Consider the following 22652-nt stretch of genomic DNA (forward strand, 5'->3'; position numbering starts at 1 on the left):
CCATACTTTGCCAAGGGAATTTCTGGTGACTCACAATCTTCACAAAACTGATTTACATTTCCAATGACAGGCTCCTCAACACATTGGCTGGATGATACACCAAAAGTTAACTCTTTAGAGTCCGGCAAAAGCTCTTTTTGCTGCTGAGCTAAATGCTATTTAAAAGCGAGATCATTGCTTATAAGGCAAGATGTAAACATACCATTTTCATGTACTAAAACTGGTAAGGACCCTTTAAAATCTTTGTATTCACAATCTACCTGGGCTAGACTGGTTTTTACTGCTTGGACCCCATAGGGAGTTCCAAACAACTATTTACCTTCTAAAAATTGGCCAGGCTGTAATAACCCCTGAGGAAGGATCAGCCCCTGTGTCCTGTAACCCAACTATTAATAGGTTATTAGTTTTAATTTCATCACTGAATTGCACCTGAGCACCTGAACCCATCTAGATTGACACAAGTCAATTAATGCCGTTCTCACAGAGGCCCATTCTGGTGAACCATTTTCTGTTGAAGCTTGATTCTGGGGAGTGGGAACTGCTGTTAGATATCGGTCACTTGGCCTTTCTCCCTCCTCCCATGAAGCTTCCTCAGACTGCAGCACACACACTTGTGCTGTTCTCGATATGCGACCTGTCCGCCATTTTCTGTCTTGCCGCAAGCTACCATCTTTCTTCCAGCCATCAATCATGCAAGACGTGGCAGGAGAGGTCCCCGGCTAGGCTCCTGGGGTGCTAGTCCTCAGCATAGACCTAGCTACTCACACCTTGAAAAGGTGTGATTCACAACAGCAGAAACTCATAGGTTAGTTTTCTCAGTTGACAGCAACTGTGCATAGGAGCCAGCTCCTAGGGGGCAGAGGTCCCTTGACCCACTGATCACCCTGTGATCAATTATGCGGGGGGGGGGGGAGCTTACCTGCTCCATGCTCAATATTTTGTTCAGGTTGGCACCCCTGCCACCATGAATGCCATGGAAGCAGCACCACATGCTGCCATGCTGTGCCCACACTGGTGTGGACCCCCGTCTTGCCCCCTGCCAAGCTCTGAAGAAATCGAGAACAGTTCAATGGGTTTGTTGCCCAGTGTTAGCTCTATATGAGAGTAAGGGTGCCGGAATTTCCCAATGAGAAAGCCAAAGTTGTATTTGTAATTAGCCTGCTAGAAGGGGACACCAGGCACTGGGTGGCCCCCATTCTCACTGCTATCAGAAAACAGGCTATGATTGGATCCTTCCATTCTCTATTTTTGTAGCCATCCAGATCTGAGCTTGCAGGAAAAGGTCTTTTCAATGTGATTTTAAGGGCGGATGCCAAAGAGTCCTGCAACCTAGATGGCAGAGTGTGGATTGTGCATTAAAACAGTGGGGTGGTGTGATCTCTTGGTTTTGCTTTTGTGTAGAAATCATGGGATACAGTTTCATTCATCTTAAAGTATCTTCTTAGAGCCAGGCATCATCAGGCACCTTCTTACAAATATACTGTTTGCGTTGAGCACAGTTAAATGCCATCCAGCATCTTTCGTAGTAGCAATCAAAGGTCATTGCACCACAGTCGTGGAACGCTTCATAATTTGGCTCGTAGTAATTCCAGTACCTGAAAAGAAAGAAACAGCAGGACTGATGAATCAAGATTGGATGTTTATTTCCTCACCTGCTCCCCATGCCTTCTACCATTAAAAAGATGTTCAGATCTTTTTCTCTTAACCTCCCCCCACAACTGTGATGGATTTTTCTCCCCAAGATTTTAGAATTCTAACCATGTAAAAACAACAACAACAACAACAACAACAACAACAACACACACACACACACACAAACTAAGACTCTCTACATTCTTTTCATATGAAGTGATTTCTCATAGGAAACTACAGAAAAGTGAGGCTGTCACTGTGGAAGGCTCAGTGGTACACACAAGAACTTTCATTCAATTCACTTTCACTTTCACTTTCATTCAATTTGTTCAGTTTATTTTACAATTTTGGGTAGTATCCAATGCAGTACTTCTGCTATTGCCATGATTTCCATTTCTGCAACAGAACCGCCCCTCTCTCCTCTCCATATGCACCCACATCCTCCTCAGATCTGCTTTGTACTGTTGTGGGTGATGGAGAGAGAGTTTTGGAAGAGAGACCCTTACTCTCTCATGGCCGAGTTAACACAGTAGTGATTGATCTGAGCGTATTAAAAACTTGTTAGATTTGCATCCGCTTTCATCCACCTCATCTCACATCCATCACCCACCCCATGCATGAGGATAGCAATGACAGTATACAGAAACTAAAATAGCTACGTCTACAAATGAAATACAAAAAATAATCTATAACCACAAAGCCATTATAGACTTGGTTGAAATATATCATCATCTCATTGATTGAAATATATCATCATCTCACTGATTGAAATATATCATCATCTTTCACATATATATCTTATCTAAATCTTACGTGATGGTTCTAAGTTTAATCAATTATCCATAGCTGATAAAGGAATCACCCTAGCCTCCCACTTATTGGCCTTGCATTCTCCAGTGTCCATTGTATATTGAATCAAGTCCCACCACATAGCACTAAAATTCTGTGATAAATGTATTCTTTAACTCCCCCATTTTCAACTCTCCATGAATCTATTCAATTGATACTAGTAATAATGGTGTAGTAGGTGTTCTTTTAGTCCCATGAGATGTTTGGGTTGGATGTGCCCTTTGATCAAGTCTAAGTTCACATACAGCAGTGATTCACCAATTGGCAGTCCAAGGACCACCCACCCAGCGGCTCCATTACACCATTCACATAACAAAAACTGCCACAGAGATAGCGAAATGTTCAAAGGAAGAGGGGCCCATGGGTCTTGGCTTCTGAAAAAGAAGGGGTCTGTACTACTTAGCTAACTGGGAACCACTGGCATACAGGGTTTAAGTTCCCAGCTGGCATTATCCAACTCCAATGGCCTTTTGTGAACTTTACCCAATGCCTTTGGCAAAAAGGTTAAGTGATTAGTATTGGGTGCAACAATGGAGATGAATGCCATTGGGTTTTGTTCCAGGAGAAAGCGACCCTCTATTCATCCAGTCTTGGTAATAAATGCCAGACCAGCTCGCTGTTCTACTACCAAGCTGTGGATGAGTGAGATCTTACTCTGTCCTTGTCAATCCATCAACACGGGTTGAAAATAACTGTAAGGTACTTAAAGGGAACCATGAACTGTCTTAAACAACCCAAAACTATTGGGGATCTGTCAGTGATTCCTGCTTTGCAGGGGGTTGGACTAGATGACCCTTGGGGTCTTATCCAACGCTCAGTTTCTATGTGTCTATGATTCTATCCAAGAGAGTGACGTGAACTACGCTCTCTCACACACTTGCCTCATCTGCTCCTATTATTTTAGTTCTGAGATTGCTAGTTATTCAGATTGTTTAGCAGATAACTGCAGAAATACTTTCCTAAAGAGAGTGTTGCTCAGCTTTAGGTTCTTGCAAGTCCTTTTGAAGCTGAGCTAAGCAGCACAAAACATTTAAAATCATGCCTTCATCCTCTTCCGAATCACCGCATTCACTAGGTCAGAGAAGCATTTGGAACGCATGCCACTCTTCACAAACTTACGTGGTTTCAGGACTCATTCCTGATGCCCATCTCCATGTCCCTCCCTTGTCTTTAAAGAGTCCAATCCAAAAGAGCATTTTACGGCCTTTTACTTGCTGGTTTATAAAGAACTAGGGTAGAGGAAGGGAGAAAGAAAAAACAGAAAATCATCAGTAGGAATGAGGAGCAAGGCACTTCTCTCAAAGCCCTTCTAGACAATGTCCCTTTCTCTGGGAGACTACAGCCCTTGACCGACATTCAACAGGCACAAAACAAATATGTTTCCAAAGGAGCAGGTGTCACCACTGGAAGTCCAATACACATTTTTTTAAGAAGCAGTGATCAAAACTATACAGTGGTACCTTTGTTCTCAAACGCCTTGGTACTCAAACACCTTGGTTCCCAAACGTGAAAACCTGGAAGTAAATGTTCCAGTTTCTGAACATTTTTCAGAAGCCGAATGTCCGATGTGGCTGTCTGGCTATTGTTCCCAGGGTGCCTGCACCAACCAGAAGATGCTCCTTGGTTTTCAAACATTTCATAAGTCAAATGGACTTCCGGAATGCATTACGTTTGGCATTTTGGGTTTTGCTATTTATTTTGCCTTTTTGTTTTTTAGGCTTTTTTGCTTAATTTGTTTTTGTGACTGTGTGGAACCCAGTTCAGCTACTGGTTGGTTGGTTGGTTGGTTGGTTGGTTGGTTGATTGATTGTGTGATTGTGGAAATGGTTAAAAGAATCCCATCCAAATAATGACTATCATCAGTGCAGGTAAGAAAAAAATAATAATTTTAATTTCCGTCATCTACGATGCTTCTTATTAATTTTATAGCACATCACATAGATTCTTGCTTTCATTTTATGGTCTCGTTAGATAGTAAAATTCATTTAAATTGATGTTTTAGAGGATGCTTTTAAAAGGTTGGAATGGATTAATCTGTTTTGCATTGCTTTCTATGGGAAAGCACGCCTTGGTTTTGAAATGCTTTGGTTTTGGAACGGACTCCTGGAACCTATTAAGTTTGAGAACCAAGGTACCACTGTACATAGTACTCCAAGTAAGGTTGCATCAAGCACCAAGAATAATTGTGTACTGAGGATGTGCTATTGTCCCCCTGATCCAAATTATGATGATGCTGATGCTGATGATGGAATCAAGGAAGCATCCCAAAGAGGAAATATTACAGTGAAGGGTAGCTTCACCTGCCCTCACCGAGACTGGCTACATATGTCTTTCCATACACATGTCTTTCATGAAACAGAGTTAAAATTTCCAGATACTGTAAACGACTGTGCCATGAAACAGTTTGTCTTGAAACCATCTAGCAGGAGAGTGACCGGTGTAGCAAACACTCCAATTTCTGCATCCTGCTTGCTTGTTGGCTCCAGAGACACTGGAATCAGTCTGGTTGTGGGATGCTTGAAGGACTGAGGATGGGGTCTCACTCATGTCTGTGCCCTGCAGCACCCCAGTAGCCCCTCTACCTGGGCTAAGGGGCTGGGAGAGGGATATACCTTGCAAGGTCCTCTAGAGTCATCTCCATGATACTCTCCTGCCAGAGGGTCAGGGTGGAGCAGAGGAAGAATTTACCGGCAAGCCAAGGGATAGATGCCCCTCAAGTATCTCCTCCTTCACCTCCTCCAAGACCTCCTTCCTGACTGCCAGCTTCATTCTATTAGAGCTCAGCAGCTCCAAGAAGCCTCAGTGAGTCCCAGGTGGTAGCAGCTGCTCCCTGCCCCACCCACCCCTTGGCTTGACTGATGGAGTTGCTGTCTTGGCCGCATGCAGGGGGATTGGAGCTTCTTAAATGGATGGTGATGATAGGAGCCTTTGGCTCAAGGAGATCTCCTACCTTCCTGTCTGTACTCAGCTTTGATGCTCACCTGTTCTTCCCTTGTTTCCACAGAAATGAGCCTGGCGCCCTCCTGCTCACAATGTTTTTTGGAATCCATCCATGAGCGTAGCTCAAGAGAAAAGAAATAGAATGTCCTTGAATATACAATCCAACCATCGTCCAAGTTCCTAGTAAGGATGTCTTTGAGTCAAGCCAGATATGGAGGAAGAAAAGAGAAAGAAAACAAGATAGGGAATTTAAGGGGACCAACTTTGTATTTCTGTGCGGACTTCAATTATTTTTGTTAAGTTCATTTCTGTGGCCACGTGTTAACATACATTCATCTAGGAAGCTCAGAAAGATTAAAATAAGACCATTAACTCTTCACCCCATGCTGATGCTGCAGTAAATACCTGGGTGGGCATAGCTGGGAGTGCAGTCAAGAACCTTTTATTTGAGGGAATAGACAAAAGATGTAGGTCCCCTCACAGGCCTTATCTGAACCCCTGGGGCCTCACCTATTTGTTAAAAATCTGGATACTCAGGGCAGCATCAGGGCAGACTTGAAGGTTGGGGAGGGGAAGTAGCTGTGGCTTATCACAAAATTCTCTTTCTCCCTCCAGGCTCTCTGCTGGGGGGGGGGGAGGGGCAGGAATCTAGAGTGTGTGTTCCTGGCATTGGGCAACTGGGACAGATGAGGGAGTCTGCTGGTTTACCACCCAGTTTGCTGCCCAGCAGTCTCCCTGCCTGAGCTGACAGGATGGATCCAGTGGGCTTCCCAAATGGCTCTGGGGGATTTTGGTGTTCCTGCCGAACTTTGGCCAAGCTCTGGAACAACAACAACAGAATAATAATAATAATAATAATAATAATAATAATAATAATAATACTTTATTTATATGCTTTTATTTATGTTGTGTCCAGCCACTCTGGATGACTTCCAACAAATTAAAACACAATTGTACACAAACCATTAAAAACTTCTCTGAACAAGGCTATTTTCCGTCAGATAGTTGTTTATTTCCTTGACATCTGGTGGGAGGGAGTGCCACAGAACAGGCGCAGCTACCCAGAAGGCCCTCTGCCTTGCCTCGGGCAGTTGGCACAATTGCCCCTGAGTGCCCTCTCCCTCTTCATGCAGCGTGTTTGGCCCCCTGGTCGACTGCAGAGGTTAGGGTGAAGAAAGAATCTGGGAGATGGCTTGAATGTGGGTGGAGGAAAAATCTGGTTGAATGCAATCGACTCCTGGTGAAGGCGCATCATCGAGCCCACCAAGTGGCAGTGAAGGCTACAAAGAAGACCTGCTCTGCTTCCTCCATTGTGCCATCCAGCAGAGCTTTCCTGGGTAGCGTGGGGCCTGCTACAGTCTGAGAGCAGCTTTCTGTGACTTGTTTGCAAAGCATTTTGAGGATAAAATTGCTTGCATCTTGACCCTGCTATTACAGCAGATGAATCTCAAAGGGTGTCCAGAGCAGAGTTGGTTTCCATTGTGCTGGGTGTGCCGTTGTACCAATCACCCCACTGCCCAGCAGTCTCTCTAAGTTGGCGGAAGTTGCCTTGAAAGTGCTGCTCAAGAATCCTTCTCCTGTGGGTCAGTATAATAAAGGACAGGTCTTTTAGCTGACCTGTTTCAATTGTCTCTGTTATAACAAAGAATGGCAATCTTTTCTTTCCTCACTGCAGAAGCTAAATCAGTTCCAAAGTTCAGGAGAGCTAAATTGAGCATCTCTGATGGTTCCCTAGGGTGGCAGCTCTCTGCTCTGGCTCTAAGAGTTTTCAGCTAGAGGAGGGGCTTTCAGCTGGTACAGACTCAGGGCTGATTCCCACTGCACTACAATTTTCCAGCATCGTAGGGTAGCTTACCAATTTCCTTTTGCAGTTGATCATTTCTGTTGGCAAAATACCGCATTTCCTCTGATATGTTTTGAGCTGCAGCGAGTATTTGGAAGTCTAAAAGATTAGGAACGGTTTAAGGCAGGAGCATCTGAAATAACAATCTGCAAATCCTAAGAAACCATTTTCAAACATTTTGAAACGCTCTAGCCTAAAACTAGGAGCAGAGCTCCAGGACGGGGTTCTTATGAATATGAGGGCACATTTGATTCTCTGTGGCTGAGATCACCAATGAAAAGTCTCTGAAGAATCCTGCGGCTGGATCAAACCAAAGACCCACACAATCCACTATCCTGTTCTCATATTAAAAGTGGCTCATGAAGTATCTCTGATGTTCCCCTCCTATGTCCTCCTTTTCTGCTGGGAATCACAGAGTCACAAAGCAATTCCTCCCTGAATCCCACAGTAGAGCCAAATATACAAAGAATACTTTGCAATTTTCAGTTATGCTTTGTGAGATCTAGGAAAATACAGGCACCCAAACTCTTTTTCTGATGAATACTGGGTTGCATTCCCTATAGTTCTAAAGAGGACGTTCTGTAAGCGCAGGAATTTCTCCTTGTGCAATGCAATCTTCAGCCCCCTTCCCTCCAATCTGTTCTGAAGTTTCCCCCACCCTGGAGAGCAGCTTTGTTGATGGCATGCAGGGAGAAATGGGGGGAATGTTCCCTTGTGCTAGTGCTAAAATCTTACACTAGCACAAACATTGTGAATTACAGTGTGATGGGGAGGACAGCATTTCTAGTGGGGAGGTGTGAGAATCACAACTGTCTGCTTTTCTTCCTGCTGAGCAATGAAACAGGGATAAACTCTATTGGGTGCTGCGTTTCATTGAATACATGTATGCCTCAAGCAATATGAACCCCAAATTTAACTACAGGAATTGAAATCTGTTTAAATTAAACCTGTTTTAGCAAAAGGGAGGATTTGTATATAAAATGCTTACCATCCTTGTCCATATAGTTTGAATCAATCCCAACCACAAAGGTTCGAATCATGTTCATTGCCTCTTGGAACTCTGCTCTTTTTTCCACTTCCTTCGTATCTAAAAGGTAGAAAAGAAATGAAGAAAATGTGTTCTAGCACACTAGTCTGATGAGCTGTGCAAGCGGGATACTTGGTTTCAAACTGCTATTAATATTTAATTTTAAATGCTGTAACAGGTCCCGGGACCTTAGGGAGAAGGGCGAATAAAAAATCAAATCAACAAAAACAAGAATATGACTTCTATTAATATTTTCTGCTCCAAACACTTATACTCAGGTTTCCTATGCCTTGATTGTGGCTGCCCTGGTGGTCGGGAGTCCTGTTTCCATGGCTGGCCTTCCGCAGAGAGCATTAGATTTTTGGTTGTCTAGATACACCTAGAATCATAGAATCATAGAGTTGGAAGAGACCACAAGGGCCATGGAGTCCAACCCCCTGCCAAGCAGGAAACACCATCAGAGCACTCCTGACATATGGTTGTCAAGCCTCTGCTTAAAGACCTCCAAAGAAGGAGACTCCACCACACTCCTTGGCAGCAAATTCCACTGTCGAACAGCTCTTACTGTCAGGAAGTTCTTCCTAATGTTTAGGTGGAATCTTCTTTCTTGTAGTTTGGAACCATTGCTCCGTGTCCGCTTCTCTGGAGCAGCAGAAAACAACCTTTCTCCCTCCTCTATGTGACATCCTTTAATATATTTGAACATGGCTATCATATCACCCCTTAATCTCCTCTTCTCCAGGCTAAACATGCCCAGCTCCCTTAGCCGTTCCTCCTAAGGCATCGTTTCCAGGCCTTTGACCATTTTGGTTGCCCTCCTCTGGACACGTTCCAGTTTGTCAGTGTCCTTCTTGAACTGTGGTGCCCAGAACTGGATACAGTACTCCAGGTGAGGTCTGACCAGAGCAGAATACAGTGGCACTATTACTTCCCTTGATCTAGATGCTATACTCCTATTGATGCAGCTCAGAATTGCTAACTAATCCTCCTTTGCTGTGGGAGAGCCCCCGTTTCTGGTCCTCGGCACCCTGCCCTCTGCTAGGGCTCCAGTTCCTTCAAGGAAAGTGTTTGGGGAAAACAGGCTGCAAAGGATAAGGCCATGGCTAATGTGGCTGGATCCATAGCCTACCTAAATATCGATGGCCCTTGTGGTCTCTTCCAACTCTATGATTCTATGATTCTAGTTGGGAAAGGAGGAGAGAATTGCAAGCTGGGAAAGGGAATTTTCCAGGATGTCCCAGGGACTTGTTACAGATAGGTAGCCGTGTTGGTCTGCCATAGTCAAAACAAAACAAATTCCTTCCAGTAGCACCTTAAAGACCAACTAAGTTAGTTCTTGGTATGAGCTTTCGTGTGCATGCACACTTCTTCAGATACACTGAAACAGAAGTTTCCAGACCCTTCTATAAACCACAGCGGACTTTGCCACCAAACTCTGCCAATTTGTCCTTACCCACAACAACTTCAAATTCGGTGATGACCTGTTCCTTCAGATCAGCGGCACAGCAATGGGCACCCGCATGGCCCCACAGTATGCCAACATCTTCATGGCAGATTTAGAACAACGTTTCCTAAACTCCTACCCACTCAAACCTCTCTTGTACCTGCGATACATTGACGATATTTTTATCATCTGGACACATGGTCAACAGACCCTGGACACCTTCCACCAGAAATTCAATGATTTTCACCCCACAATCAACCTAACAATGAATCAATCTATGCAAGAAATACATTTTTGGGACACTACTATAAAAATACAGGATGGGCACATAGACACCACCTTATACCGTAAACCAACTGACCGACAAACATATCTACATGCCTCTAGCTACCATCCCAAACATACCAAACAGTCCATTGTATATAGCCAGGCACTACGTTACAGCCGCATCTGTTCCAATTCTACAGACAGAGACTCTCACCTAAGAGATCTACAGCAAACCTTTTTAGAACTAAAATACCCAACAGATGAAGTTAGACAACAGATCAACAGAGCCAGACTGATACCCAGAGAGAACTTGCTGCAAGACAGACCCAAAAAAGAAAATAACAGAACACCTCTAGTCATCACATACAGCTCCCAAGTTAAAACAGTACAACGCATCATCAGAGATCTGCAACCTCTCCTGGACAATGACAGTTCTCTTTCTCAAGCTCTGGGAGGAAGACCTTTCATTGCCTACAGACAGCCACCCAGTCTTAAACAACTCCTAACCCACAATAATACTACAACCAGACCTAACACGGACACTGGCACCAGAGCCTGCAATAAACCCAGATGCCAACTTTGCTGCCACATACACCCGGACAACACCATTACTGGCCCCAACAACATCACACATACCATCTCGGGACTATTTAATTGCTCATCGTCTAACATTGTGTATGCCATAAAATGCCAACAGTGTCCTTCAGCTCTCTATATTGGACAAACAGGCCAGACCTTACGCCAAAGAATAAACGGACATAAATCAGACATCAGGAATCACAAGACAGAGAAACCAGTAGGAGAACATTTCAATCTCCCAGGACATTCTATACAAGATCTCAAAGTAGCTGTTTTACTACAAAGGAATTTCAGAAATAGACTGGAAAGAGAAGCTGCTGAATTACAACTTATCACCAAACTCAAAACAATGGAGAAACCTGGTCTGAACAAAGACCTTGGATTCTTATCTCATTATACATGACAAAGCCATTTTTCACCTTTTCACCCCTTGCTTTTTCCTGTAAGACCTATTGCAGTCGTTAAGAGTCGTCAACAGGCTCATCACAGCTATCTGCCAATCACCCATTCCCACCACCCTTCTGAGTAATACCCCTCCCCACCTTCTCACTATATAGAAGGGTCTGGAAACTTCTGTTTCAGTGTATCTGAAGAAGTGTGCATGCACACGAAAGCTCATACCAAGAACTGACTTAGTTGGTCTTTAAGGTGCTACTGGAAGGAATTTGTTTTGTTTTGACCAGGGACTTGTGTTAGGCTGTGCTTCTGTCCCAAGTGCTGGAACTCACTTATTCAGGGAGAACAAAACAGTGCCATTACTCTCAGTGGGCGACAGCTGGAACTCCCTCCCTGACATGAAAGAGAGATGAAAGGGGTAAATGGAAGCTGCATCCTGCCTTCTCTTTTTGGAAATGCTATTGGCATTAAAATAAAGCCCGTGTTATTAGTTGCTAAGTCCACCAATTATGTACTTACATAGCATGTAAATCAGCAGCGTCATGGCAGTAAGGATGAAAATCTCAAATATGATCAATCTTTCACCCGTTGGAGATTGGAAGAATGTAACCAAGTCCTGAATAGCAGATGCTTGAAGAAAGAAAATTCTGCTTTAGCCATCAGTAGCCAACATACCATTGCCACTCCAGGAAAAAGGGTTTCCATGTGCTGTGGAATCCATCAGCCAGAGACACTCAACTGTTCAGGGGGTGGGCAATTGGGAGGATAAAAGCAGGTGGAGGAAGCCAGGCGAGATGCCTTGCTGCTTGAGGAAACTTTTCTGACCAATGTCTGGATCAGAAGACAGGAGCCTTTGATACGACTTTCTGCCCCCCAGGCAAATGACAAGATGCTCCCTCCAAATACATAATTCCACATACACAAGCTGGGCTGGCCAGGCCATTGGCTCTTATCTCAATGTTGCTAATAAGGCAGCAGACTAACTGAGGAGGCGCAGTGCAGCTTGTGTGGTCTGCACATCTCTACCCACCCCAGACCTGCTACCTGAGGCAACTGCCTCACTCTGCCTAATTGTACAGCCATTCCTGGCTGCACACACTAAAGGAACACAGCAGCCAGCGGCAAAGAGTGGGCTCACCCCTGGGGTTTCTATGGGGCTTAGTGGCTCTCTGGCACCCAAAGAGCTGTGTGGGCTTTTCTCAGCACTCCTCCCTGGCACAACATGACTGGCTCCACTCCCTGCCCGTCTCCCCATCAACTCCCCTTTCCCGCGCATTCCTTCTCCCCTGTGACTGTGCTGTATACAGACCACCAGTTTCATTTGCTTTTGCTTTACGCCTTCTGGACGCTGAAAGCTTTGTGGGCGTTGGCTTCGCCATCCTCTCAGATGTGTCTGTGAAACAACAAACTATTATAACAGGGAGGATAAGACCATGAACACACTGCTTGGATGCCGGGGGGTTTTCCCTTCCAAGCTCAGAGTGTAAGTCTCTTGTCAGGCATGAAAGTTCACAATATTCTCTTTGTTGTCCTGCACTTAAACTCCCCATTTCAAGAACATAATTTTAAAAATAGATGCACGTCTACAAATGTCAAGGATTTCATCGGTACAAAGTTGAAATGGGCAACAACTTCTGGCCAAAAATGGGTCTCAGTGAGGCATTTCCAACATTAAACTTTGGCGTCTGTCAGGATCAGACAACCCTTTCCCATAAAGACATTCTTGAGTACAATATAACTGAAATGTCTTTTTCTTTTGCTGGATCAATCTCCATTTTAAAAAGATGTTCCATATGGATTCAAAGGCATTTAAAAAAATGTTTTAGATAACATAGCTTTCTCATTTGCATCTTATTCCTCTCTAAGCTCCTGGGCATCTAGTTTATAGGACTTCAGGAAGCATTTGCAAGCAACAGTTATGCGCTTGATCCATCTTTTCTCTCTATATTCATTTTATGGGGTAAATCAAATTTGGGGCAATCTTCTTTGTGGAAGAAACGGGTTGATTGTAAGATCTGTACACTAGATCAGCTGATAAATCAGATGGAGAATTTTTTGTTCTTTTTAAAATTGCAGCTGAAATCTCAGCTGCTGGTGTATGCTGAAAAGAAATATCTTGCTTTGCAACATTTGCTGGTGTTTATTTATAGGCTATCTGCTTTGATACCAGCCCTCAGGCTGAAAGTGGCTTCCCCATAATACATTACCAGATGTTCACCATTTAATAGACTGTGTGGGATCTATGAGGTCTTCAGATGTTCCTGGGTGCCAACTCCTTCCATCACAGGCATCATGGTCAATGTTTGGGGATGACAGGAGTTGCAGACCAGTAACATCTGGAGGGCAACATGTTCCCCATTGTTGATGGAAGGTATATACATTTAATTATGGAATTACCTCCTGATCATCAGAAAAGATGGAGTACTAGATCCCATCTCAGTTGGATGCATAGAACTCCAATTAAGTCTAGCAAGACTTTGGAGACCATCAGTTGGAGCTGGAAAAGAAGCAGAGAGAAGCTGTAACCCAGGCTCTCCAAGTCTGCCATTTTGTTTTCTTTTTGCAAAGACCCAGCCTGACATCTGGTGCTGTGGCAGAAAGGAAGGAAGGAAGGAAGGAAGGAAGGAAGGAAGGAAGGAAGGAAGAAGGCTGTTGTCTAATCCCGTTTTGAAGCCATCTGAGCTAGCAGCCCTTGATATGCCAGCAAATGGGTTTCCCAAAGACTTGTATTTTCTGGATCATGATCTAGATCTGGATTGACAAACTGGGCCCATGAATCAGAGCAGGGCACCTGTATTGAAGAAGAAGAAGAAGAAGAAGAAGAAGAAGAAGAAGAAGAAGAAGAAGAGGAGGAGTTTGGATTTGATATCCCGCCTTTCACTCCCTTTAAGGAGTCTCAAAGTGGCTAACATTCTCCTTTCCCTTCCTCCCCCACAACAAACCCTCTGTGAGGTGAGTGGGGCTGAGAGACTTCAAAGAAGTGTGACTAGCCCAAGGTCACCCAGCAGCTGCATGTGGAGGAGCGGAGACGCAAACCCGGTTCCCCAGATTACAAGACTACCGCTCTCAACCACTACACCACACTGGCTCTCACCAGGGAATAAAACAGAATGTGGTGCTCCTGGTTTGCGATGGAGTTGTAGCTTTAAGGTAAGGAACGTGGCTGTTTGAGAAGAAGTGAAAACAACTTCATGGCTTGGCCAGCTATCAAACACCTGCCTGCATGGGGGAAGGAAGGAAGGAAGGAAGGAAGGAAGGAAGGAAGGAAGGAAGAGCCAGTTGTCTGGGAACAAGGAAACTAGCCTTATTCTGACTGCAGAGATAAAGAAAGAATGCAAATGAAGGCTCATGCCCACACTTGTCGACTCCCAGGCCAGATCAAAGGATGGGGATGGGATTACATCATTAATTACATCTGTTGCCAGCTTATAATAATTTATTCTTTGTACCCCGCCCATCTGGCTGGGTTTCCCCAGCCACTCTGGGCAGCTTCCAACAAAGATGAAAAATATCACACATTAAAAACTTACCTGAACAGGGCTGCCTTCAGAGAACAGGGCTTGGCATGAGACTTTCACTATGGACTATATAAAGGCCAGCAGCTGAAGGAGACCGTGAGCTCTTGATACATTCTATGCTCCATTCCAGAATGTGGAGAGAAAGACTGTCTGCCAGTCTGAAGCCTTCCAGATCTCCATCGGCTGGGCAGACATGAAGAACTGAACCTAATCTATCCATATTATTATTATTGTTTCCCAAGAACTTTTGCTTATTGGTTATATTGCTAGCTTTGTAGTTTATTCCAGTTGCTGCTGGCTTTACATTAGACTCTGTCCTACGTTGCTGATCAATTTCTTTGCTAATGTTAACCAATTAATAAAAGTTTGTCGCTACCTAAGAGTCTGTCAGTCCTCCGTCCAGTGGAATCTAAGAACCTCTAGATTGTCTGGTGGTTGCTATTGGCCAAACAATCATTAGGAGGCCCTGGCCAGACAGCACCTGTACACAGTTCTAGAATGTTCCACCACTCAGTTTTATGGGATGACCCTGAGTTCTAGTATTTAAAAGAGAAAGACCACCTGTAATTTAAAAAAAAGTTTCCTATCATTTCCCCTCTTAGTGACCTTTTGGCCCTGGAATGAGACCCTGCAAATATCATAGCTTGTAATGAAAGGGTTAAACCCACCTCGCCTCTTTGTCTTTTGATAACTTCTTGTTGTCATGGAACAATCTTTTCTCTACTTTCTTCATAAGGTTGTTTCACCTTCCCACTGGCTAAGAACCACCTCCCTTGTGACGTCAGGTATTCCATTTAGTCTATACCATTTCTTGATTGGCTCCTCATCATATCCAATCAGCATTCGTTATACCACCTATTTTTTCAAATGATTTTACATTTTATTTTTTATTTAGGTCGGGTACATACATTACCTTCAAAGCATATCCCTCAGAAGAATCCTTACTCCTCATAAACTCTGCTAGTAATACTCTGCTAGACAAGGGTCCTACTCTCACCTTTATTATTCATTATGGTTTTGGAAATATTAAATCAAGAAATCAGATTGGATCAAGAAATAAATGGAATATCCCTAGGAGAGGAAATATACAAAATAAGGGCATTTGCAGATGATTTAGTCTTAATGGTGGAAAATCCCAAGGAAAACATAGCAAAGGCTCTAGAAAAAATGGGAAACTTTGGAAAGGTATCAGGTTTTGCTTTGAATAAAGAAAAAACAAAACTAATGGTAAAAAAAACATGGGAGATCAAGAGAAAAAGGACCTGATAGAAAAATTTGGATTACAAATTGTAAAAAAAGTGAAATATTTAGGAATACAAATAACAATGAAAAATATAAATTTGTTTGAAGATAATTATAAAAAAAATTGGGAAGAAACAAAAAGAGAAATGGAAACTTGGACAAGATTGAATTTAACACTCTGGGGTAGAATTTCGGCTATTAAAATGAATATCTTACCAAAACTTCTGTTCCTTTTCCAAATGATTCCTATAATAGGTAAATATGATTGTTTTAAAAAATGGAAAACGGACCTAACAAAGTTTATATGGCAAGGCAAAAAGCCACGGATCAAACATAAATTATTAACCGACATAAAAGAGCGGGGAGGTTTTGGACTCCCAGACCTGAGACTATATTACTTGGATCAAGGATTGGATTAAATTGGATAACAGTGACATTTTGGATTTGGAGGGATGGAAGAACAGATATGGTTGGCATGCCTATCTAATTTATAACAAAGTGGCAGTCCATAAAGAATTTCTAAGCCACGTAATTAGAAATGCATTATACAAGGTGAGACATAGAAGGTTGTTAGAACCGAAAACCCCATGGTGGGTCTCCCCGTTAGAAGTTATATCGGTTAAAAAGAAAAATACTATAGGAAGAATGGTGACATACCAGCAGCTCCTAAAGGAAGAACAGGGCCAATTAAAACTAAGACCATACGAAGAGGTGACCCAATACTGTACCACATGGCTACAATATCACAAAATTGCACAAATATTCAACCAGGATAAAGTAATTGGATTTGAAAAAGAAGAATCAAAATTACAAAAAGTATTATTACAAAACTCAAAAAAGAATATATCTAAAATGTATAATTTATTATTAGAATGGGAATTAAAGGATGAAGAAGTAAAAGAAGTTATGATTAAATGGGCATGTGATATAGGATATGTAATTCGGCTGGAACAATGGGAGAAATTATGGAAAGATATTAAATTCACGGCATGTTATACAATAAGAGAAAATTTTATGAAAATGGTGTACCAATGGTACTTAACTCTGGTAAAATTGGGTAAAATTTACAAATTAAAATCGAATACCTGTTGGAGATGCAAAAAAGAAATAGGAACAATTTTTCACATGTGGTGGGAATGCCGACCAATTAAAAATTCTGGAATGAAATCTACGAAGAACTCAAAAAGATGTTTAAAATATCTTTCAGTAAAAAACCGGAGGCATTCCTTTTAGGTTTAATTACAAATGATATTCCCGAAAATCAAAGGAAAGTATTCCTTTATGCAACAACAGCTGCCAGGATGCTTATAGCAAAAAACTGGAAAGAGAGAAAAATTCCATCAGTGAAAGATTGGCAAATTAAATTTTGTGAATACATAAATCTGGCAAGACTCACAGCATACATAAGGGGACAATCGGACCAGAAATTATTAAAAGAATGGGGTTGTGTTATAGAGTATATGAAAAAACATTGTTCTGGAGTACATATATTGGTATGTAATGAATGATGCTTTACAGGGTTAAAGAAAAAGAAAAATGGTGTTAAAAAAAAAAGTACAAAGGTGGAAGTAATCTAATTAGACACAACAAGATAGTAAGAGTAAATTTTTTGAGGTCTTAGAACAAAGGAAGGAAGTCAATACGTGTATATGTACGTAATGATATGGTTTTTTTCTGTAGATGTGTGCTTTTTCGTTTATGTATAGCTTAGTTTTGTTTCCTGCGTTTTTTTCCTTTTTCTTTTCTGTTTTTTTTTGTCTGTTCCTTTTTTTTTCTTTGTATAGTATTATTTTGGATTCAATGTTTGTAATTTTTGTTATGATTCTGCATTGAAAATAAAAAAATAAAAAAAGAAGAAGAATCCTTACTCCTCATAAACTCTGCTAGTAATATTGGAAAGCTTCCTATCTCAGCACTTGTACCAGGAAATATGGCAAAGTGCATTAGTATAAATCTTCATTTGCAAAGTTAAAGCACAAAGAAAAGGAACAGACGCAGTCAAATTTCAATATGTTTGGTTTACATTTATTGCATGTATCATCATCAAAACAAACATGCCACAATGCTCTTTTTCCAGAAAAAAGGGTGCCGGAACTGACTCTTATAATGGTGTCCACCTGAGAGGTGTCAGAACTGAGCCCTGCATGCAACTGACCGTCAAGAGAGGGTCACTCATGGAGAACGGTACTTGGATTGAAAGATAGATCTGCACAAACTCAGAACTGGACTCTGCTAATAACAAGGCCAGTGGAAGTGATAATTATTTAAAATTTTAAAAGATGATGCTGTTAAGGTGCTACACTCAATATGCCAGCAAATTTGGAAAACTCAGCAGTGGCCAGAGGATTGGAGAAGATCAGTCTACATCTCAGTCCCAAAGAAGGGCAGTGCCAAAGAATGCTCCAACTATCGCACAATTGCACTCATTTCACATGCTAGCAAGGTTATGCTTAAAATTCTACAAGGCAGGCTTAAGCAGTATGTGGACCGAGAACTCCCAGAAGTGCAAGCTGGATTTCGAAGGGGCAGAGGAACCAGAGACGAAATTGCAAACATGCGCTGGATTATGGAGAAAGCTAGAGAGTTCCAGAAAGACATCTACTTCTGCTTCATTGACTATGCAAAAGCCTTTGACTGTGTCGACCACAGCAAACTATGGCAAGTTCTTAAAGAAATGGGAGTGCCTGATCACCTCATCTGTCTCCTGAGAAATCTCTATGTGGGACAAGAAGCTACAGTTAGAACTGGATATGGAATAATCAAAATTGGGAAATTTCCCATTCAAAATTGGGAAAGGAGTACGACAAGGCTGCGCTGCTCCTCCGCTTCCTGGCGTAGGGACCGAGGGAGATGCTCAGAGCCCAGCCAAGAGCCAAAGGCCCCCCCAAAAGAGACCGAGGGAGATGCTCAGAGCCCAGCCAAGAGCCAAAGGCCCCCCCAAAAGAGACCGAGGGAGATGCTCAGAGCCCAGCCAAGAGCCAAAGGCCCCCCCAAAAAAGGGACCGAGGGAGATGCTCAGAGCCCAGCTAAGAGCCAAAGGCCCCCCCAAAGAGACCGAGGGAGATGCTCAGAGCCCAGCCAAGAGCCAAAGGCCCCCCCAAAAGGGACCGAGGGAGATGCTCAGAGCCCAGCCAAGAGCCAAAGGCCCCCCCAAAAGGGACCGAGGGAGATGCTCAGAGCCCAGCCAAGAGCCAAAGGCCCCCCAAAAAGGGACCGAGGGAGATGCTCAGAGCCCAGCCAAGAGCCAAAGGCCCCCCCAAAGTGACCGAGGGAGATGCTCAGAGCCCAGCCAAGAGCCAAAGGCCCCCCCAAAGGGACCGAGGGAGATGCTCAGAGCCCAGCCAAGAGCCAAAGGACCCCCCAAAAGGGACCGAGGGAGATGCTCAGAGCCCAGCCAAGAGCGAAAGCCCCCCCCCCAAGAAACCGAGGGAGATGCTCAGAGCCCAGCCAAGAGCCAAAGGCCCCCCCCAAAAGAGACCGAGGGAGATGCTCAGAGCTCAGCCAAGAGCGAAAGCCCCCCCCCCAAAAGGGACCAAGGGAGATGCTCAGAGCCCAGCCAAGAGCCAAAGGCCCCCCCCAAAGGGACCGAGGGAGATGCTCAGAGCCCAGCCAAGAGCCAAAGGCCCCCCCCAAAAGGGACCGAGGGAGATGCTCAGAGCCCAGCCAAGAGCCAAAGACCCCCCCAAAAGGGACTGAGGGAGATGCTCAGAGCCCAGCCAAGAGCCAAAGGCCCCCCCCCCAAAAGAGACCGAGGGAGATGCTCAGAGCCCAGTCAAGAGCCAAAGGCCCCGAAATGATCTATAATGAAATTAAGAAAGTCCTTAAGTGGACATTTGCAAAGAAACCGGAGGCTTTTCTCTTGGGCATGGTCGGCCAATTGGTACCAAAGAAAGATAAGACCTGTTTTATGTACGCAACCACAGCAGCAAGAATTCTCCTGGCAAAGTATTGGAAGATGCAAGAATTACCTACTCTGGAAGAATGGCAGACGAAGGTGACTGAATTTATGGGACTGGCAGAGATGACCGGCAGAATCCGTGATCAGAGGAGAGAGACAGTGGAAGAGGACTGGAAAAAATTTAAATTATATCTTAAGAACTGTTGCAAAATCTCAGACTGATAAAATGTTAAGGGTTAAGAAATAGAGAACTATAGCTGTAAATATTTAAGTTAAGAAAATTTTGAGGGAAATTAAATATTGAAAAGGAATGAAGGATTGCTAAAAAAATTTGAAACAGGGGTGCAGTGAAGGGGAGGCATGGGGAAGTCATGTGTTGTTTATTTGTGTGTTTTTTGTTTTTTGAAAATTAATAAAAATTATTTAAAAAAAAAAAAAAGAGCCAAAGGCCCCCCCAAAAAAGAGACCGAGGGAGATGCTGAGAGCCCAGTCAAGAGCCAAGGCCCCCCCAAAAGGGACCGAGGGACATGCTCAGAGCCCAGCCAAGAGCCAAAGGACCCCCCCCAAAGGGACCGAGGGAGATGCTCAGAGCCCAGTCAAGAGCCAAGGCCCCCCCAAAAGGGACCGAGGGAGATGCTCAGAGCCCAGTCAAGAGCCAAAGCCCCCCCCCAAAGGGACTGAGGGAGATGCTCAGAGCCCAGCAAAGAGCCAAAGGCCCCCCCAAAAGGGACTGAGGGAGATGCTCAGAGCCCAGCCAAGAGCCAAAGGCCCCCCCAAAGGGACTGAGGGAGATGCTCAGAGCCCAGCCAAGAGCCAAAGGACCCCCCCCAAAGGGACTGAGGGAGATGCTCAGAGCCCAGCCAAGAGCCAAAGGACCCCCCCCAAAGGGACTGAGGGAGATGCTCAGAGCCCAGCCAAGAGCCAAAGGCCCCCCCAAAGGGACCGAGGGAGATGCTCAGAGCCCAGCCAAGAGCCAAAGGACCCCCAAAAAAGGGACCGAGGGAGATGCTCAGAGCCCAGCCAAGAGCCAAAGGCCCCCCCAAAAGGGACCGAGGGAGATGCTCAGAGCCCAGCCAAGAGCCAAAGGCCCCCCCAAAAGAGACCGAGGGAGATGCTCAGAGCCCAGCCAAGAGCCAAAGGCCCCCCCAAAAAAGAGACCGAGGGAGATGCTCAGAGCCCAGCCAGGAGCCAAAGGCCCCCCCAAAAAGAGACCGAGGGAGATGCTCAGAGCCCAGCCAGGAGCCAAAGGCCCCCCCCCAAAAAAGGATCCCTTGCCATAGGCGGATGCTCAGAGCCCAGCCAAGAGCCAAAGGCCCCCCCAAAAGAGACCGAGGGAGATGCTCAGAGCCCAGCCAAGAGCCAAAGGCCCCCCCAAAAAAGAGACCGAGGGAGATGCTCAGAGCCCAGCCAGGAGCCAAAGGCCCCCCCAAAAAGAGACCGAGGGAGATGCTCAGAGCCCAGCCAAGAGCCAAAGGCCCCCCCAAAGGGACCGAGGGAGATGCTCAGAGCCCAGCCAAGAGCCAAAGGACCCCCAAAAAAGGGACCGAGGGAGATGCTCAGAGCCCAGCCAAGAGCCAAAGGCCCCCCCAAAAAGGGACCAAGGGAGATGCTCAGAGCCCAGCCAAGAGCCAAAGACCCCCCCAAAAGGGACTGAGGGAGATGCTCAGAGCCCAGCCAAGAGCCAAAGGACCCCCAAAAAAGGGACCGAGGGAGATGCTCAGAGCCCAGCCAAGAGCCAAAGGCCCCCCCCAAGGGACCGAGGGAGATGCTCAGAGCCCAGCCAAGAGCCAAAGGCCCCCCCAAAAGGGACCGAGGGAGATGCTCAGAGCCCAGTCAAGAGCCAAGGCCCCCCCAAAAGGGACCGAGGGAGATGCTCAGAGCCCAGTCAAGAGCCAAAGCCCCCCCCCCCAAAGGGACTGAGGGAGATGCTCAGAGCCCAGCAAAGAGCCAAAGGCCCCCCCAAAAGGGACTGAGGGAGATGCTCAGAGCCCAGCCAAGAGCCAAAGGCCCCCCCAAAGGGACTGAGGGAGATGCTCAGAGCCCAGCCAAGAGCCAAAGGACCCCCCCCAAAGGGACTGAGGGAGATGCTCAGAGCCCAGCCAAGAGCCAAAGGACCCCCCCCAAAGGGACTGAGGGAGATGCTCAGAGCCCAGCAAAGAGCCAAAGGCCCCCCCAAAGGGACCGAGGGAGATGCTCAGAGCCCAGCCAAGAGCCAAAGGACCCCCAAAAAAGGGACCGAGGGAGATGCTCAGAGCCCAGCCAAGAGCCAAAGGCCCCCCCAAAAGGGACCGAGGGAGATGCTCAGAGCCCAGCCAAGAGCCAAAGGCCCCCCCAAAGGGACCGAGGGAGATGCTCAGAGCCCAGCCAAGAGCCAAAGGACCCCCAAAAAAGGGACCGAGGGAGATGCTCAGAGCCCAGCCAAGAGCCAAAGGCCCCCCCAAAGGGACCGAGGGAGATGCTCAGAGCCCAGCCAAGAGCCAAAGGACCCCCAAAAAAGGGACCGAGGGAGATGCTCAGAGCCCAGCCAAGAGCCAAAGGCCCCCCCAAAAAGGGACCAAGGGAGATGCTCAGAGCCCAGCCAAGAGCCAAAGACCCCCCCAAAAGGGACTGAGGGAGATGCTCAGAGCCCAGCCAAGAGCCAAAGACCCCCCCAAAAGGGACCGAGGGAGATGCTCAGAGCCCAGCCAAGAGCCAAAGGCCCCCCCAAAAGGGACCGAGGGAGATGCTCAGAGCCCAGCCAAGAGCCAAAGGCCCCCCCAAAGGGACCGAGGGAGATGCTCAGAGCCCAGCCAAGAGCCAAAGGACCCCCCGAAAAAGGGACCAAGGGAGATGCTCAGAGCCCAGCCAAGAGCCAAAGACCCCCCCAAAAGGGACCGAGGGAGATGCTCAGAGCCCAGCCAAGAGCCAAAGACCCCCCCAAAAGGGACCGAGGGAGATGCTCAGAGCCCAGCCAAGAGCCAAAGGCCCCCCCAAAGGGACCGAGGGAGATGCTCAGAGCCCAGCCAAGAGACAAAGGC

At 45.4% G+C, this 22652-nt stretch overlaps 3 protein-coding genes across 7 annotated transcripts in view; 2 read left to right on the forward strand and 1 right to left on the reverse strand.

Annotated features, from left to right (window-relative positions):
• Positions 1 to 22652, forward strand: part of LOC309340578 (uncharacterized protein) — a gene marked incomplete at its 3' end in the record, with an annotated part of 124948 nt that overhangs the window by 72501 nt on the left and 29795 nt on the right. The gene's annotated exons all lie outside the window — the stretch shown is intronic.
• Positions 1 to 22652, forward strand: part of LOC309341007 (uncharacterized protein) — a 119947-nt gene that overhangs the window by 23973 nt on the left and 73322 nt on the right. The window lies entirely within an intron of this gene.
• On the reverse strand, positions 1083 to 15279 carry LOC309341214 (CD209 antigen-like protein C). Of its 5 annotated transcripts, none has more exons than XM_081860766.1 (10): positions 15164 to 15279; positions 14508 to 14678; positions 13375 to 13474; positions 12287 to 12370; positions 11497 to 11607; positions 8253 to 8351; positions 7277 to 7363; positions 5463 to 5614; positions 3601 to 3710; positions 1083 to 1595 (listed from the first exon to the last, which is right to left on the reverse strand). In XM_081860766.1, the coding sequence occupies exons 4-10, from the start codon at positions 12354 to 12356 to the stop codon at positions 1442 to 1444; spliced, it is 783 nt and encodes a 260-aa protein (XP_081716892.1). In that variant the 5' UTR covers positions 12357 to 12370; positions 13375 to 13474; positions 14508 to 14678; positions 15164 to 15279; the 3' UTR covers positions 1083 to 1441. The 5 variants fall into 5 exon arrangements, with proteins under 5 accessions (XP_081716892.1, XP_081716894.1, XP_081716893.1 ...); XM_081860768.1 differs by having other exon boundaries at positions 14508 to 14579; positions 15164 to 15270; XM_081860767.1 differs by lacking the exon at positions 15164 to 15279 and adding an exon at positions 14872 to 15061.

Source organism: Podarcis erhardii (assembly GCF_964252035.2).
Source record: "Podarcis erhardii genome assembly, chromosome: 4".
Classification (NCBI taxonomy): domain Eukaryota; kingdom Metazoa; phylum Chordata; class Lepidosauria; order Squamata; family Lacertidae; genus Podarcis; species Podarcis erhardii.

Excerpts from the sequence above, each read along its gene's own strand:
- LOC309341214 (XM_081860766.1), bottom strand. The coding sequence starts at position 12,356 with ATGGCGAAGCCAACGCCCACAAAGCTTTCAGCGTCCAGAAGGCGTAAA. Across the intron at positions 5,615-7,276 it reads TCAACTGCAAAAGGAAATTG|ACATCCTTACTAGGAACTTG; the intron begins GTAAGCTACCCT and ends CTTGACTCAAAG. Across the intron at positions 1,596-3,600 it reads GGAATGAGTCCTGAAACCAC|GTACTGGAATTACTACGAGC; the intron begins GTAAGTTTGTGA and ends CTTTCTTTTCAG.